Source organism: Mangifera indica, chromosome 2 (genome assembly GCF_011075055.1).
Source record: "Mangifera indica cultivar Alphonso chromosome 2, CATAS_Mindica_2.1, whole genome shotgun sequence".
NCBI lineage: Eukaryota > Viridiplantae > Streptophyta > Magnoliopsida > Sapindales > Anacardiaceae > Mangifera > Mangifera indica.
In genome coordinates, this window is record NC_058138.1 from 7830360 (window position 1) to 7844760 (window position 14401).

General features: G+C 31.3%; 3 protein-coding genes across 6 annotated transcripts; 2 read left to right on the forward strand and 1 right to left on the reverse strand.

The window, feature by feature from the left end:
- Window positions 1-326: 326 nt before the first annotated feature.
- LOC123209070 lies at window positions 327-13597 on the reverse strand. 3 transcript variants are annotated; one of them, XM_044626809.1, is made up of 4 exons: window positions 13346-13597; window positions 13162-13228; window positions 615-701; window positions 327-509 (listed from the first exon to the last, which is right to left on the reverse strand). In XM_044626809.1, exons 1-4 carry the CDS (start codon window positions 13505-13507, stop codon window positions 451-453), a joined length of 375 nt encoding a protein of 124 aa, XP_044482744.1. In that variant the 5' UTR covers window positions 13508-13597; the 3' UTR covers window positions 327-450. The 3 variants fall into 3 exon arrangements, with proteins under 3 accessions (XP_044482744.1, XP_044482745.1, XP_044482742.1); XM_044626810.1 differs by lacking the exons at window positions 327-509; window positions 615-701 and adding exons at window positions 11673-11852; window positions 11958-12038; XM_044626807.1 differs by lacking the exons at window positions 327-509; window positions 615-701 and adding exons at window positions 11673-11852; window positions 11958-12044 and having other exon boundaries at window positions 13346-13595.
- LOC123209068 (ankyrin repeat-containing protein BDA1-like) lies at window positions 1409-2970 on the forward strand. The gene is made up of 2 exons (XM_044626804.1): window positions 1409-2021; window positions 2113-2970. Exons 1-2 carry the CDS (start codon window positions 1431-1433, stop codon window positions 2887-2889), a joined length of 1368 nt encoding a protein of 455 aa, XP_044482739.1. The 5' UTR covers window positions 1409-1430; the 3' UTR covers window positions 2890-2970.
- On the forward strand, window positions 3782-9373 carry LOC123209069 (protein SMG9-like). 2 transcript variants are annotated; one of them, XM_044626805.1, is made up of 8 exons: window positions 3783-4036; window positions 4524-4632; window positions 5240-5355; window positions 6379-6498; window positions 6652-6741; window positions 7910-8058; window positions 8615-8870; window positions 9082-9373. In XM_044626805.1, exons 1-8 carry the CDS (start codon window positions 3827-3829, stop codon window positions 9232-9234), a joined length of 1203 nt encoding a protein of 400 aa, XP_044482740.1. In that variant the 5' UTR covers window positions 3783-3826; the 3' UTR covers window positions 9235-9373. The 2 variants fall into 2 exon arrangements, with proteins under 2 accessions (XP_044482741.1, XP_044482740.1); XM_044626806.1 differs by lacking the exon at window positions 6652-6741 and having other exon boundaries at window positions 3782-4036.
- Window positions 13598-14401: the final 804 nt, after the last annotated feature.

Below are 14401 nucleotides of genomic sequence, written 5' to 3' on the forward strand. Positions count from 1 at the left end.
AATTAGCGTAAATTTATGTTAAGAAATTTCTCCTATTGAAAAGGAAAAAAGTCTCTAAAAAATAATTTGATGATTTTAAACATTTGAATTTTACTTTTTTTTTTTTTCCCTCAAATTAAGACTCCTTTTGTTGATATGTTTTGATAAAAGTAACACTGACACTTATATGGACTTTCTTTTTTTAATCTGTTAATAAATTATTATGTAAGTATATAATTTATTTATATAATTATATAATTAAATAATTTATATTATCATATAATTGAATAATTAAATAATTTATTTTATTTTTAATTCAAAACTATCAAAAAATACGATATAAGAAACCATACGGAGAATGAAAAAATCATATTCATTGAACTACAAATGACTAAATTACAGCCGAGTTGAGTAATACAGCAACTACATAAAACAACATACAAGGATTTTGAGTAATTGATTCGTTTATAATTAGTCTACCATGGAATCCGGTGAAGCTTCGACAGCAGCCGGTTTCAAGGAGCTTTTACCTGAACATTTAGTGACATAAATTAACATGATATAACTTGAGGTCTCCCCAAATTATCAAAGAAGAAAGTACCAGTATTTGGCTGCATATAAACATGATAACTCACCTTTACGCTTTAAGTGTTTAAGCTTCAAACCCCTTTTCATATGAAATTTGGTTGGCGTTTTGTGGGCATCTTCTGATTTACCTACATCTAAAAAATAAGATTCTTGGATCACACTTTGATTGTTGCATAATAAAAGCTCTATTAATTTGTTGGGTTTGCATTAATATACAATAACACTTTATGCACTAATAATGATTATACATACAAGTATAAATGTAGATGTGTTATAATGTAATTAAAAGGTTTTTAAATTAGAAATAATGTAACATTTAATCAAATGATAACATGTCAAACTTATACTTGTGTTTGTAACTATTATTATTTAAAATCACTCAATCTTATTTACATAATTAATTATTATTTGTTATGAAATGATAGAAAGAAAAAAAATGAAAAGAAGAAAGAATCTATATATGATAAGAAAAGAGGAAACCTTATAATGTATAAAGAAAATAAAAGAAGGTATGTAATTTATCTTTAAATAAAGATGATTCTATTCTTTACTTGGTTACAAGATCAATCTTTTCTTTCACAAAATAAAAAATGTTTGGTTACAAGATCAGCTTTTTCTTTAACAAAATAAAAAAAGCACAAACACAAGAAACATGAAAAGCAAAGAATACATGTATGCTAGAAGAGATTAAAATGAATGACATGATCAAGCAAGGTATATAATTGATTCAATCTTCAAATTATAAAGAAATGATTCCATTTTGTGCCTATGCTTTCAAGTATATATATGAGCCTGAACCTTTTATAATTATTATCATATATCAAAACCATTAGAACGGTAGTTGAGTGCATAGCTACTTACGCATGGAAGCTGAGAGGTTGCAGATGCTAGGAAACGTGGATGATTTATTTTCAGTACTTGAAAAGGATCCCTATGTTTTGGAGCGTATTGAACAAATACCATTTGTGACTACTCCCTTGCACACAGCTGCAAGCGAGGGAAATGTCTATTTCGCCAAGGAAATACTAAACTTAAAGCCTTCATTTGCTAGGAAGCGAGACCATCTTGGGCGTAGCCCCCTCCATTTGGCTTTGGAGGGGAAACACCTGAAGGGTAAGCTTACGTACCAGCAACTTGTAACATGGTTGATAAAGCATGACAGTGAGCTTGTCCGTGTCAAAGCAAAGGGGATGATTACTCCTTTGCACTATGCAGCTCAAGTAGACGACGAATCCAATTTGGCTGATTTTTTGTATGTTTGTCCATCATCAATCAAAGATTTGACTGTTAAAGGTGAAACTGCTGTCCATGTTGCCCTCAAAAACAGGAGTCTCAAGGCCTTTAAAGTCTTGTTAGGATTTCTTCGACGCTTTGACAAAGAAGAGATTCTAAACTGGGAGGACGAAGAAGGAAAAAATGCATTGGATACTGCAGTATCTGTAAATCATCGTGAGGTATATATATAAGCATCCCATTTGTTTTTAACTTCTGGAAGGCCGGACTAATGAACCATTTTGCCTTTTCATTTTCTTCTCAATCATACAGGCGGTGAAGCTGTTGATCAGACGTGTCAATAAAAAGAACGGTAAAGGTTTAACAGATTTGGACACCTTCGATGATCGCAAAGATTCGCTACATTTAGTACTTAAGGACTGTCAACCTGCTCCTCCTAAAGTTAAAACAACACCCATAAGTCTTTCAAAAAAAATTATTATAGATTTATTTGGTTCACGAAATTCACTAGTGGAGTACTTTTCTAGGCCCCTAAACTTTTCAGCACTAATTCTGAAAAGTTTAGGTCTGGTTTACCAAAGAATAAACCAGATTCATTTGGATGCCCGAAACATACTACTTGTGGTGGCTGTATTGGTAGCCACAGCCACATATCAAGCTGCACTAAGCCCACCCGGAGGATATTGGCAAGATGAGGGCAATCTACAGCCTGCCAACAGCACCACCAACATCTTCAATACAGGTCCATCAACAGAACGAGCAGGGCATATGATTCTAGCGTCTTCAACGCATTTTGTGTTTTTGATGTGCAATTCTTTGGCTTTTTTCATGTCTGTGTACGTAATTTTGATTCTCACAACTCTCCACCAATTAGTCATTCTCCCGACAACCCTTTTGGTATTTTCGTTTTGTCTTGCGGTTGCTGACACTTCCTTTTACAAGAAACTTACAGCTGTAGGGTATTGTTTTGATATTTTTCTGTCTGTAAGTGCACTTATAGCATATGGTATCCCACTATTATATCATCTCCAGGGAAAGGAGCTCAGACGGCTAGGCCAGCGGAGGAATCTACGTCTGGGAAGCTTTTAAAAACTTAAAATGTGAAGTCAGCATTGTTTGTAATGTTATACCTGCTTTGAATATTTAATAAAGTTGCTTCTTTTACAAGTAGAATGGGATCTCAGCTAGCTCTATGATATCACCCTCAAATTATACGATGCTTAGACCCAATTCGATATAAAATTGGATCGAAAATTAACCTAACACCTCTAAATAAAATTGTGTATAAAATTCTAAGGAATGTTTACAAACTTACATTAGTTTAATATAATATAAAGATTGTTTATATTATTATAAACTTGGGAATTTTAATTTCTTGATGCTGCATACATGAGCTTTGAACTGCATAGCTACCTACCAACCTGACCAAGAATAAATCCTCATAATGAAGAGGAGTTGGCTCTCCTTACCTTTTTAGAATGGCAATTAGATACCCAACACCATTTTTTACTAATTAATTATTCATATAAACTGACATATAACAAGTGATTAATGTTGGTATAATTTTTATTTAATCTCCTAGAAATAATTTGTATGAAAAAGACTTGAGATTTTAAATATAAAAGTAAAGATTTAAGTTCTTTCCAATAACATTTTTAAGATTAAACTAAAATTTTATTGTTACCAAAAAAAAATTATTTATATATTTATTTTTTTTGTTATTTTAAAATTATTAAATGACAAATTTTAAAATTAAGATGAGCAAATGTTTTTGTGTCCTTAGGTTGTCATGACCAATTTACTATAAATGAGGTCTACAAATTTTATGGGCTACCATTACAAAAGCTCAATACCAAATTTGAAGTCGCATTTATGATAATTATGGGGTCAGCTTTTTAATAATATTAACAATTTGGAGCCTAGTGAAATTTCTAGAACTTCCGACGAGATAATGTAATAAACTAAAATTGTGAAAGGCACTTTAAGGTCATAATCACCCAGGCATTAACTTCTCAAGCGTGCAACAATGGCTGCCTCTGGCTCTTCCAATTCTTCACCTGTTCCTTCGGGCCCCAAAATCCTCCTGGCGAAGCCGGGTCTGGTCTCTTCAGGACCCGTTTCCGGTAAATTCGGGCGCAGTGGTGCTGAAGACGAAACGACGGTTCATCGATCTCGTCTTCCATCCCTCAATCTCCTCTCCGATTCTTGGGACTTCCACATCGATCGCTTTCTCCCGGTAACGTCTCAGTGACAGCTCTGTATATGTGAAATATCCGTTGGTATTTTTACTTGTTTTATGAGTTCAAGGCCGTCTGTTTTCCTGGAAAATGAGAGAAAATTGAAAAAAATTGCAAGTTTTCAATTTTTTATAGAAGTTATAAATAGTTTTCAATTGGGTATAATTTTGAAGTTCTTAATCATGCTTAAAAAATTGCAAATTTTTAGTTCTATCTAGTAGCTGTAAATAGATTTCAAATGGCTATTATTTTGAAGCTTTTAGTCATACTTTAAATTTAAAAAAAGGGGCAAATTTTGAGTATTATGTAGTAACTATATAGAGTTGTAAATTGGCTATTATTTTGAAGTTTTCTAATCATACTTTTAAGTGTAACTTGCTGACTATGAGCTGAGGTGGCATTCTAGAAAATGCTTACGTCTGCTAATATGTGTAATGACTGTGAGTAAATTAAAGTAATTTGTGATGAGTTGGTTATGTGCTGCAGTTTTTGACTGAGAATACGGAGTTCACTGTGGTGGGTATAATCGGGCCGTCTGGAGTGGGCAAGTCCACAATTATGAATGAGCTTTATGGGTTTGATGGAAGCTCACCAGGTGAGTTACCCACTCCCTTAAAGTTGTTTATTTGTTATGAATTAAGGTACACACTTATTGTTACGTATATTATGTTCTCTTTTGGTGGCTACGATTTTAGGGTTAATTTTGGCATTGTGTAAAAGGCTGCACTGAATTTTAGTTTTGGGTTGAAAATAGGTAGTCATAAGCACCATTAACGAGTGATTTTAAGCAAAGCTTTTAAATACCCAAAAATGCTTTTGTGTCGTCTTTTAGTGTTAGCTGAAATAAGTATTGGAAAACAGCATTTTGAATTGCATTTTAGTGGAGCTTTCAATTGCCTAGAAATGTGTTTGCGTCAATTGTTTCGGTTTTGACTGAAATAGCCAATCATAAACAACATTTTGAAATTATTTACAGTGACGCTGTCAGTTTGATTGTTTAATCTTGGCTTAAAGAAGCCAAAACATGAAAGCTTTAATTGATGGTAGCTTTTTTCGAAAGCGATTTTGCAATTTAAAATTGTTCTTCTTAAAGCGATTTTAATTGAGTGGTTTTAGAAAAACAAAACAATTTTGATGGTGTCTTGTTATTTCTAATTATTTTTTTAATTCTTCACTGAAATAACTTGTGTGCTTGTCTGCAGGGATGCTGCCTCCTTTTACTATACTATCAGAAGATACTAGAGCCATGGCAAGGCATTGTACTTCAGGAATAGAACCAAGGATTTCTGCTGAACGGCTTATACTTCTTGATACCCAGGTTTTCATTTCTTTCTCAATCTACACTATCTTACATAAGATTTTGATTAATTCTCCTGTCAAAGTTGGGAATACAGAGATGTTCCAAATTTATAATGTAGTCAAGAACTTGTAATCAAGTCATAGCATGAAATATTCCTGCAACGAAATTAAATGTAATGATCCAATTCACTGCAGGTCAGTAAAGATAATATCAATGTCATAAAGGAAAATTGTGACTGAAACGAAATCAAATAAAAATGAAGATAAATGATAATAGATACAAAGAATATGATAATTGTATATATAAAATATTTTAAAGAAAAAGATTTTTCTTAGAATTCAATGACAAGGTATGGTTTAAAAAGATCTTGATAATAAAAATATACATTATATATAGCAACGCAATGGATTCAGAAAGCTCGGAGTTGTAGCAACAGCCTGGTTCCATAAATAATGAAAATTTTCTTTCCTTTTCATATTTTCTTAAAATACAAAGTAAGAGTTTGGGGAAAAGAATAGAAGAGAGAGAAAGAAGTAGAGTGATTTTGTTACCAGAATGTTTTAAGTGAATAATAATTACTAGTGGAAAGAGAATGAAAGCATTTATTAGTACAATGTTATCTCAAGTTTGTTAAATTTGGGGAGGGCATAACTTGGTAAGAAAATAGAAGAAAGACAGAATTAAAACAATTTTCAAATATTATTTATGATTACTATCTCTATGTTTGTTTATTTAATTTTAATAACTCCATATCATCTTCATTCCTGGTCATCTAATCGATTATCATCTAATGGCGGTAAAAGTTTGTCAAATCTTCTGAATAAAATGAGTGGCTGCTAATATTTGAAAACTTTGAAGTATATTACTCATTCAAGGAATAATGTTACCATTTCAATATCAGGAAATTTATTTTACTATATTTTTCTTTCATGTCCATGCATGTATCTTCTTATGTTTAACCTTGATTAGATGGGGCCATAAATTTATAGGAACCATATTATTGATTTTCTATGTATTTTACTCTTAAACTATCTTCTGCAGCCTGTTTTAGCTTCTTCTGTTTTAGCTGAGATGATGAGACCTGATGGCTCATCCACAGTCCCAGTTCTAGGTGGTGAATCTTTATCTGCTGAGTTGGCACATGAACTTATGAATATTCAGGTAACTGCAAAGCAAAATCTTATTTTATTGGGAAGGGAATGCTTAATATAATAATCTGAAAAGTTTGTGATATGGGCATTTGGTGAATATTGTTGAAGGTAGAATGCCTAATAAATCAGTATCTTTTTGGTTTGCTGCAAGGAATCCTTCTAGCTTGGTGTTCTACTATCTTCCATTTGTCACATTCTGCTGGTGATATCTGAGGGGATCCATGATGATAACATGTGGCGTTTGATGTTGACGGTAGTATTTTTGTCTTGAGCACTACTTTCTACTCGTTTTCATCGTTATAAATTCCAAATAGTTAATGCCAGTTATATCTTAAGTTGACAGTTTCTTGTCTTTAGTTTATTTGATGTGTTATGGAGATTTTTTGTTTTTGTCATGTGTCTTTTGTTTGGTCAGTGGACAAATTTTGTGCAGCCTATTTCTGATTTCTTAGATCATCGTTTTGAATTATTTCTGATGGTTTGGGTCCTTGGCTTTTCCATGTTTAACATGGTTCCATGGTAAAAGTCATGGTTCTCAAATTTCTGCTATAGTAGTGGTGTATTATGATTTGGAAGTGTAACCTATTCTTGTGGCCTTCAGGCTCTTTATATTTGAAATAATAAAGGAAATAAAATAAATAAAAGAAAGAGAATTTCTGGTATCAACTGGTCTGTCATTAGGGTCTCTTACATATATTGGGTGGTTCTCCATTTCTGAATGGTGATACTCTTGTCATTACTTGTGATCTACACAGTGGCCAGCAAAACAGTAGTTCTCTGGTGAAGCCATTAAATGTTTACTTGGTATTAGCTCTGAAGGTAACTGGACAAGTTGTTTGCAGATCCAGTGAAGGTCTGTCAGTCAAAGTTATCATATCATTAACATGACCAGATTTTGGGGTTGTTAATATATCATTATTTCTTGGGAACCTATGCTGATAGGAATGTATTGAAGGATCAATCAGTAAATAGTTGGAAGTTTAGAAGAGCGCAGCTATTATGGAAATTGAGTAAAGAAACATGGTCAGGGAGGATTTTAGTTAAGGTAATGAAACATAATTTATGGCTTATTAGACAATGCCTTTAATTGGGAAATAATTCAAAAAAGTAGACTTTTAAAGATGTATACAATCGAACTCAAGATGGATACAGGTTGAATATCGAAAAAAGATTTAAGCTTTAAACAAAGCATAAAATCTCATTGTCTCCCTTTCAATTTCTTGTGCAAAGTAGTATTGTGTTTCAACAATTATAAGTAGGTTTGGTAAAAAAAACCTCTTATTGTCACTTTTATTTATTTATTTTTATATATTCTCTTCCCCTTTATCTTTGTTGCAGTCGATGCCATGCTTTTTTAATTTGGGAAATCTAGTTTTGATCATATGCACTAGATCTTCAATTCCATTTTCAATTGTTTGCAGGTTGACTTATTAAAACATGGCATACCCGATCCATCTTCTTTATCCTCTTCCCATTCACAGAACTCGAATTTGGTTTCTGAAAAGGAGAATAAAGATAAAACAAATGAGGTTGAGGAGTATATGGCTACTCCAGTTTTTGTGCATACAAAGTGGGTAATCAAATTCTTAACAGTACTAAAAAATTGCTGCAGTTTTTTCTAAGTAAACCACAAGCCATAAATGAGTGATCATAGTTGGCAAGCAAAAATGATTCATCAAATATCTCAAGGATGTGTTTTGTTTTACTATTCTTAGCTCACTATTTTCACTCTGTCATTCTTCTTACTATTTCCTGATAAAATAAAACCTTAATAAATTGGGTTTGATTAGAGAATAGAAAAAATTTCTATTGTTTGGATGTTAATTAAGTCATCCTTGGTGGTTTTCTCATTACTTTAAGGTCATTAGGGTGTATAATGCCTTAGGAGACAACTGTTGGGGTGATATTGCAATATTTATTCAGTCTGTCAGCTTCCAGGAATACAATTGTCACAATATCTGTAAATCAGTTAATTTATAATCTGGTTGTACTATACAAATTTTTGTTCAATGATAGTCCAGCTTTGAATCATCAAAATATGGAGTGTAGTAGGCGCCATTATTTATAGAGAAGGTTTTAGCTAAATACAAGCAGCTCATTCATTTCTGTGTTTCTTCTGTTCTTAGACTCCAAGATCAAGATCTTACTCCACATACTTTGGAGCAACTGAGGAAGGCACTTGGACAATATTTCAGCACCTCTTCATTTGTTAGAAATGGGTGTGGAAACGCTGCCATTGAACCTGTAAATCCAAGTACTCAATGCAGAGTTTCAGATTCAACGGTACCAAAATTATTTCTGATCCCGCCTAAGAACAACAATGATTCTCCCTGTGCTCTATCTGAAAGTTACATCTCCTCACTATGGAAATTGAGGAATGAGGTCTTTTTCTTTCTTTTTCACCCTCTCCATTGACACAAAAAAATAAATAAATAAATGAAAGTGATCATGCTCACAAGGTTTACATACAGTGATAAGTTTCACCATCAGTTGTTTTCATGATGTTGGCATGCTTACAACTGTGATGCTTTGTGAAGCTGTAAGATCTGGTTTCTTTTGTAAATAAGAACTGAACTAGTTTTCTTTCCTTCAGGTTCTATCTATGAACTGCCCTTCTTTTGCAAGGACCATTTCTGAGCGTGAGTGGTTGAAAAATTCTGCCAAGATATGGGAACTTGTAAAAAGCTCTCCTATCATCTCAGATTATTGTAAAATGCTTCGAAGTTCTGGTATGTTTAGGAAGTAGTCAGCTCAAAATCCTTGTTTGCCATCTTGCTATTTTCTTGTATGCTTTATTAATGATAACTTTGAAGTATCGATTCCCTGACTCGGATTTGTCTCAGCTAGAGCCCTTGATTATAAGTAACTTGCACCTTAGAATTTGATTTTTTTTGCCCATATTTTAATATTTGTCTCTTTATATATACGCTAGTTAACATGAATAATTCGCGTTTACTTTGCGTTCTTGTTTAATTCACATATTAAACACCACGTTTCATATTTTCGAACTCAAAACCTATTAAACAGCCGCTTAATATGTGTTTCCTTTTCTTAATTTTAAAGAAATTTAAAAAGACGTTGTTTCGATGTCTAGATCTAAAGTACAAAAATATCCTTTTAATTTTTAATTAATTACCATAATGCCAACAATAAAACCGATTTTTTTTTCAAATCCCTAACAACTTCTCCATTCATTTTATTAGGTCCACATTCATAGCAAAAAAAAAAAAAAAATTCACATAATATTTTTACACTAAATTGGTGCATTTTTGTCTGGTTCAACTCTTCATCTTCGTTATTCTCCGAAAAACTTTTATTTTCTTTTCCTTTGCTTATTTGTAATTTTGCCATGTTTGTGTGCACTTGCTTGGGTTATTTTCATTCCTATGTGCACTCATATGGATTTGTTTCATTTTTGTAGATCTTTTTATGGCTATATCGATAAAGTTAGATATATGTGTTATTTGTATTTGGTGCTTGCTTTGATTTTGACAATAAAACCAATTTTTTTTTTCAAATCCCTAACTTGAAACTCTTCATTCATTGCATCAACATTCATAAAAAAAAAAAAAAACCAAATTTCACATAATTTTTTGGACACCAGATCGACGCATTTTTTGTTGAGTTCAACTCTTTATCTTTGTTATTCTCTGAAAAACTTTCATTATCATTTCTTTTTTTTGTTTGTAACTTTGTCTTGGGTTTGTTTCATTCCTATGTGCACCCATTTGAGTTTGTTTCATTTTTGTAGATCTTTTTATAGCTTTGTCGACAAAGTTGGATATATGTGTGACTTGTTTTAGGTGTCTGCTTGGATTTCAATGTATATTGGTGAATTGATGATTATGACTTACATATGATGAGAAGGTTATTTAAATCTGTGTTGGAAAAGATGAAACTTTTTGGAATGTCATTATATTTGTATCCGTGTTTGCTTTGATTTCAATATATGTTGCTGAATCAGTTATTTTGATTTTGATTATATTTGCTTAAGTGTTTATAAACAAAGCAAAAAATTGATACGTGTCCTTTTATGCAAAGGGGTCGAAGCCAACAGTAGCATGAACATATTATTTACCATGGAAAGATTTTTAGAAATTATGGTCATTTGTCAAAGTTAATTTGACCTAGTTACAACTTACATAATTGTGTCTATTTTATGTGTTTGTAATTCCAATAAAGTTTTTATTGAGAGTTTTGATACTATAATTTGAATTTTAATTATGTATCATTATTATATTAGATTTAATAATAAATTAAATACTTTTTATTTGAATTATTTTTTAACTAGCAAATATATATGAAAAGTATTAAAATTATTATTGGTATTGTCATATTTTTAAAAATGTATTATGGATGATGTGTTATATTAAATTTGTTTGTACACATTTCGTATTTGAATTTTTTGACTATTTTTTACAAATATATTTTATACTATTTGTCGATCATACCTTTATAATTCTTATATCATTTTCTTTTTAATCACACATTTACTAGCTAGGTTTATACTAAGGATCGTGAATTTATCAAACTCCTACAATATACGATATGTATTGTATGATATAAGATAATACGATATATGTAAAAAATAATAAATATCTTATAGTATCTTTAAAATTAATATGATATAACAGAAATATCATATGATATAATTTATATTACAGATGCATATGATTACAATTTTTTTGAAGAAGTAATAATGTGACGGGTGTATCTAAAAGAATTTAAAATTTTAGTCAGTGTTGTCATATTTTTATGATAATTACAAAATTTTAATTTTAATTTTATTTTATTATTATTATTGTAAAAATACTTATTATATGAATGGATACTCAATATTAAAAATTAAATTTTTAATACATTATATAATGCATGGTTTAATTATGGTGAATTTATGTTAAGAAAGTTATTTATTTCTCATATTGAAAAGGAAAAAAGTCTAAAAAATAATTCGATGATTTTAAACATTTGAATTTTACTTTTTTTTTTTTTTCTCAAATTAAGAAAGACTGCTTTTGTTGACATGTTTTGATAAAAGTAACAGTGCACTTCTGGACTTCCTTTTTTTTAATCTATTAATAAATTAATTATATAATTAAATAGTTTATATTATAATTTAATTATTTATTTTATTTTTAATTCAAAATTATCAAAAAAAAAAAAAAAATACAATATAAGATACCATACGGAGAACGAAAAAATCATATTCATTGAACTATAAATGATTAAATTACAGCCGAGTTGAGTCATACAGCAACTACATAAAACAACATACAAGGATTTTGAGTAATTGATTCATTTATAATTATTCTACCATGGAATCCGGTGCAGCTTCGATAGCAGCTGGTTTCGAGGAGCTTTTACCTGAACATTTAATGACATAAATTAACATGATAAAACTTGAGGTCTCCCCAAATTATCAAAGAAGAAAGTTTAAGTATTTGGCCGCATATAAACATGATAACTCACCTTTACGCTTTAAGTGTTTAAGCTTCAATCCCCTTTTCATATGAAATTTGGTTGGCGTTTTGTGGGCATCTTCTGATTTACCTGCATCTAAAAAATAAGATTGGATTGTTTTCAGAATCAAGTTATTAAATTGGCAGATGAAGATAACATGCAAAAGCATGAGTCAAAACAACTTAAAAATTGGTAACACAACAATGCTTTGCCTTTTAAAAGTTTAACCTCAAATCTAAACCCCATTGCGATTTGTGCTTTGCTTTCGTTCTTTCAAACAATTACTACCCTAAAAACTTTAATTTTTTTTTTTTTGACTACGAACAAATATTTTAGCTCTAGCTAAATGAAAGAAACTCTCAATATTTAGAGAAGCAATGCCAGGAAGCTTTACATAGGATTATATCTTTACAAGATACATTTAGTAATTAATTTTTTTTTTGGGGGCATTTTTCTGGTTTCAATTTAACCCTAAATAAAATGTTCATATCAAATCTTCCAAACCAATAAAACTAAAGTAGAATCTCTCATAGTGGTCAGACAAAATGAAAAGATGAATAGGCAGAATGCTATTAAAACCAAAGAAAGCTACTGCTGTTGGATAAACAACAGAGTATAAGAATAATATTAGTAACGGACATTCCAGCTGACAAAGGATTCTCTCATAGTCGACATACATGAACACAATAAAAGCTTTCATTATTCCAAAGAAAAACAACATTGCCTCAGAACAAAAGTGTTTGAAGGTTAACAAGCATGTATATCTAAATTTCTGTAATAAAGAAAAGAACACACAGTGGGAGTTATAAATACAAGCAGCATGAGGCCATGTACCTACACAACTACATGCACAAAGCAGCACATTTAGCTACAGAATCACTAAGTTCAGAATGGCATAACTTCTCCACAAAAATACTAATCGGACACCATACTAATAATTCAGTTTTGAGCACATTGGTTTCCTGTTATCATTTACAAAACAATAGTCCTATTTCTAATGTACCAACTCAAACAAAAACCGGAAACATTTGAAGACAGCTCTTTTTCTGAATCATGCTAAGTGATATTTTGAAACCATACATTTTACCAACTAAATTTGGCACCTTTATCGTCAGTTTAATTCTTGTCCCTTAAATTAATCTAAGAATTAATTTAAAAAAAAAAAACAACTAAAAAAACATTAAAAAAAATACTTATAAAAACCAACACTTACCTTCAGCAACAACCATCTCCACATCTTGCATGCTCACAAGACCACTTTCCACAGCCTCCTTTTGCTCCTGCAAAATTAAACCCACAAAAGAAAAAAAAAAAAACCATATGAGATTCCAACACATACAGTAGAAAAAATCACAAATTCACTAAAGAGAAAACCACTTCTTAGCATCAACACATACTCGGCGCCATTTCTTTAAGAGCTTCCGTTGGCGTTTGCCGGATATAGATAGACTCTGAGGCTTGATCTTGAGCTTCCCGGTTTTTGGGTCTCCATGTCTGGCTCTCTTTCTCTCTGCTTTCTCAGCTTTCTTCCTCTTCTGCACCACGTTGTATTTTGCCATCTCTGAGCTTTTTCCTTGTTTCCTGCCGAAACCCTAAATTTAAGAAAACCTTTCAACAGTAAGCATCTTTGCGTGGAGGGTTTGGGGTTTGTTTTGGGCATGGTTTTGAGATTGGTGCAGACGCATGGGCCTCAGTCGGCCCATATTTCTAAACTTCCTGTTAAACAATTGATGTGATAGATCTCAACTTGCATACCTGCCAAAAACCTTATTCCCACCTCCGTCTGCTGAATCCCTAATTTAACATCCATCAAATATTGTAAATTGAAACTTCTATAGTAGGGGTATTAAAATTAATCGAATTAATTAGTTTTAAGATTAAAATTATCATTTAACTCATTATATATTAAAAATAATAAAATTTTATTTTATTTTTTCTCTTAGTTTAAAAAATTAACAACTTTTTTATAATTAAGTTTTAGAAAATCACATTTTTTTTTTAGGATTTTACTTCCAACTCATCTTTCTCTGGTGATCGGAAACCACTCATAACGTTACTTTTTGTATTGCCAATAGTCTCACTCTGACATCTTTTTCTCTTAAATCCATCGTCAACCAGATAAATTTAATTTCTTCATCTCTTACGAATACGAATTACTTTGATAATTATTTTTCAACTTAATTGAACTTTGTAGAGTCACTTCAAGAAACTCATCCTTCTCTGGTGATCAGAACCCAATCATGACATTACTTTTTGTACCGCCAATAGTCTCACTCTGACATCTTTTTCTCTTAAATATGTCGTCAGCCAGATAAATTTGATTCCTTCATCTCTTACTAATACGAATTACTTTGATAATTATTTTTCAACATAATTGAACTCTGTAGAGTCACTTCAAGAATCTTTGAAAACTAATGTTCTGGTTTATGTTATTCTATCTTTAAAATGAAACA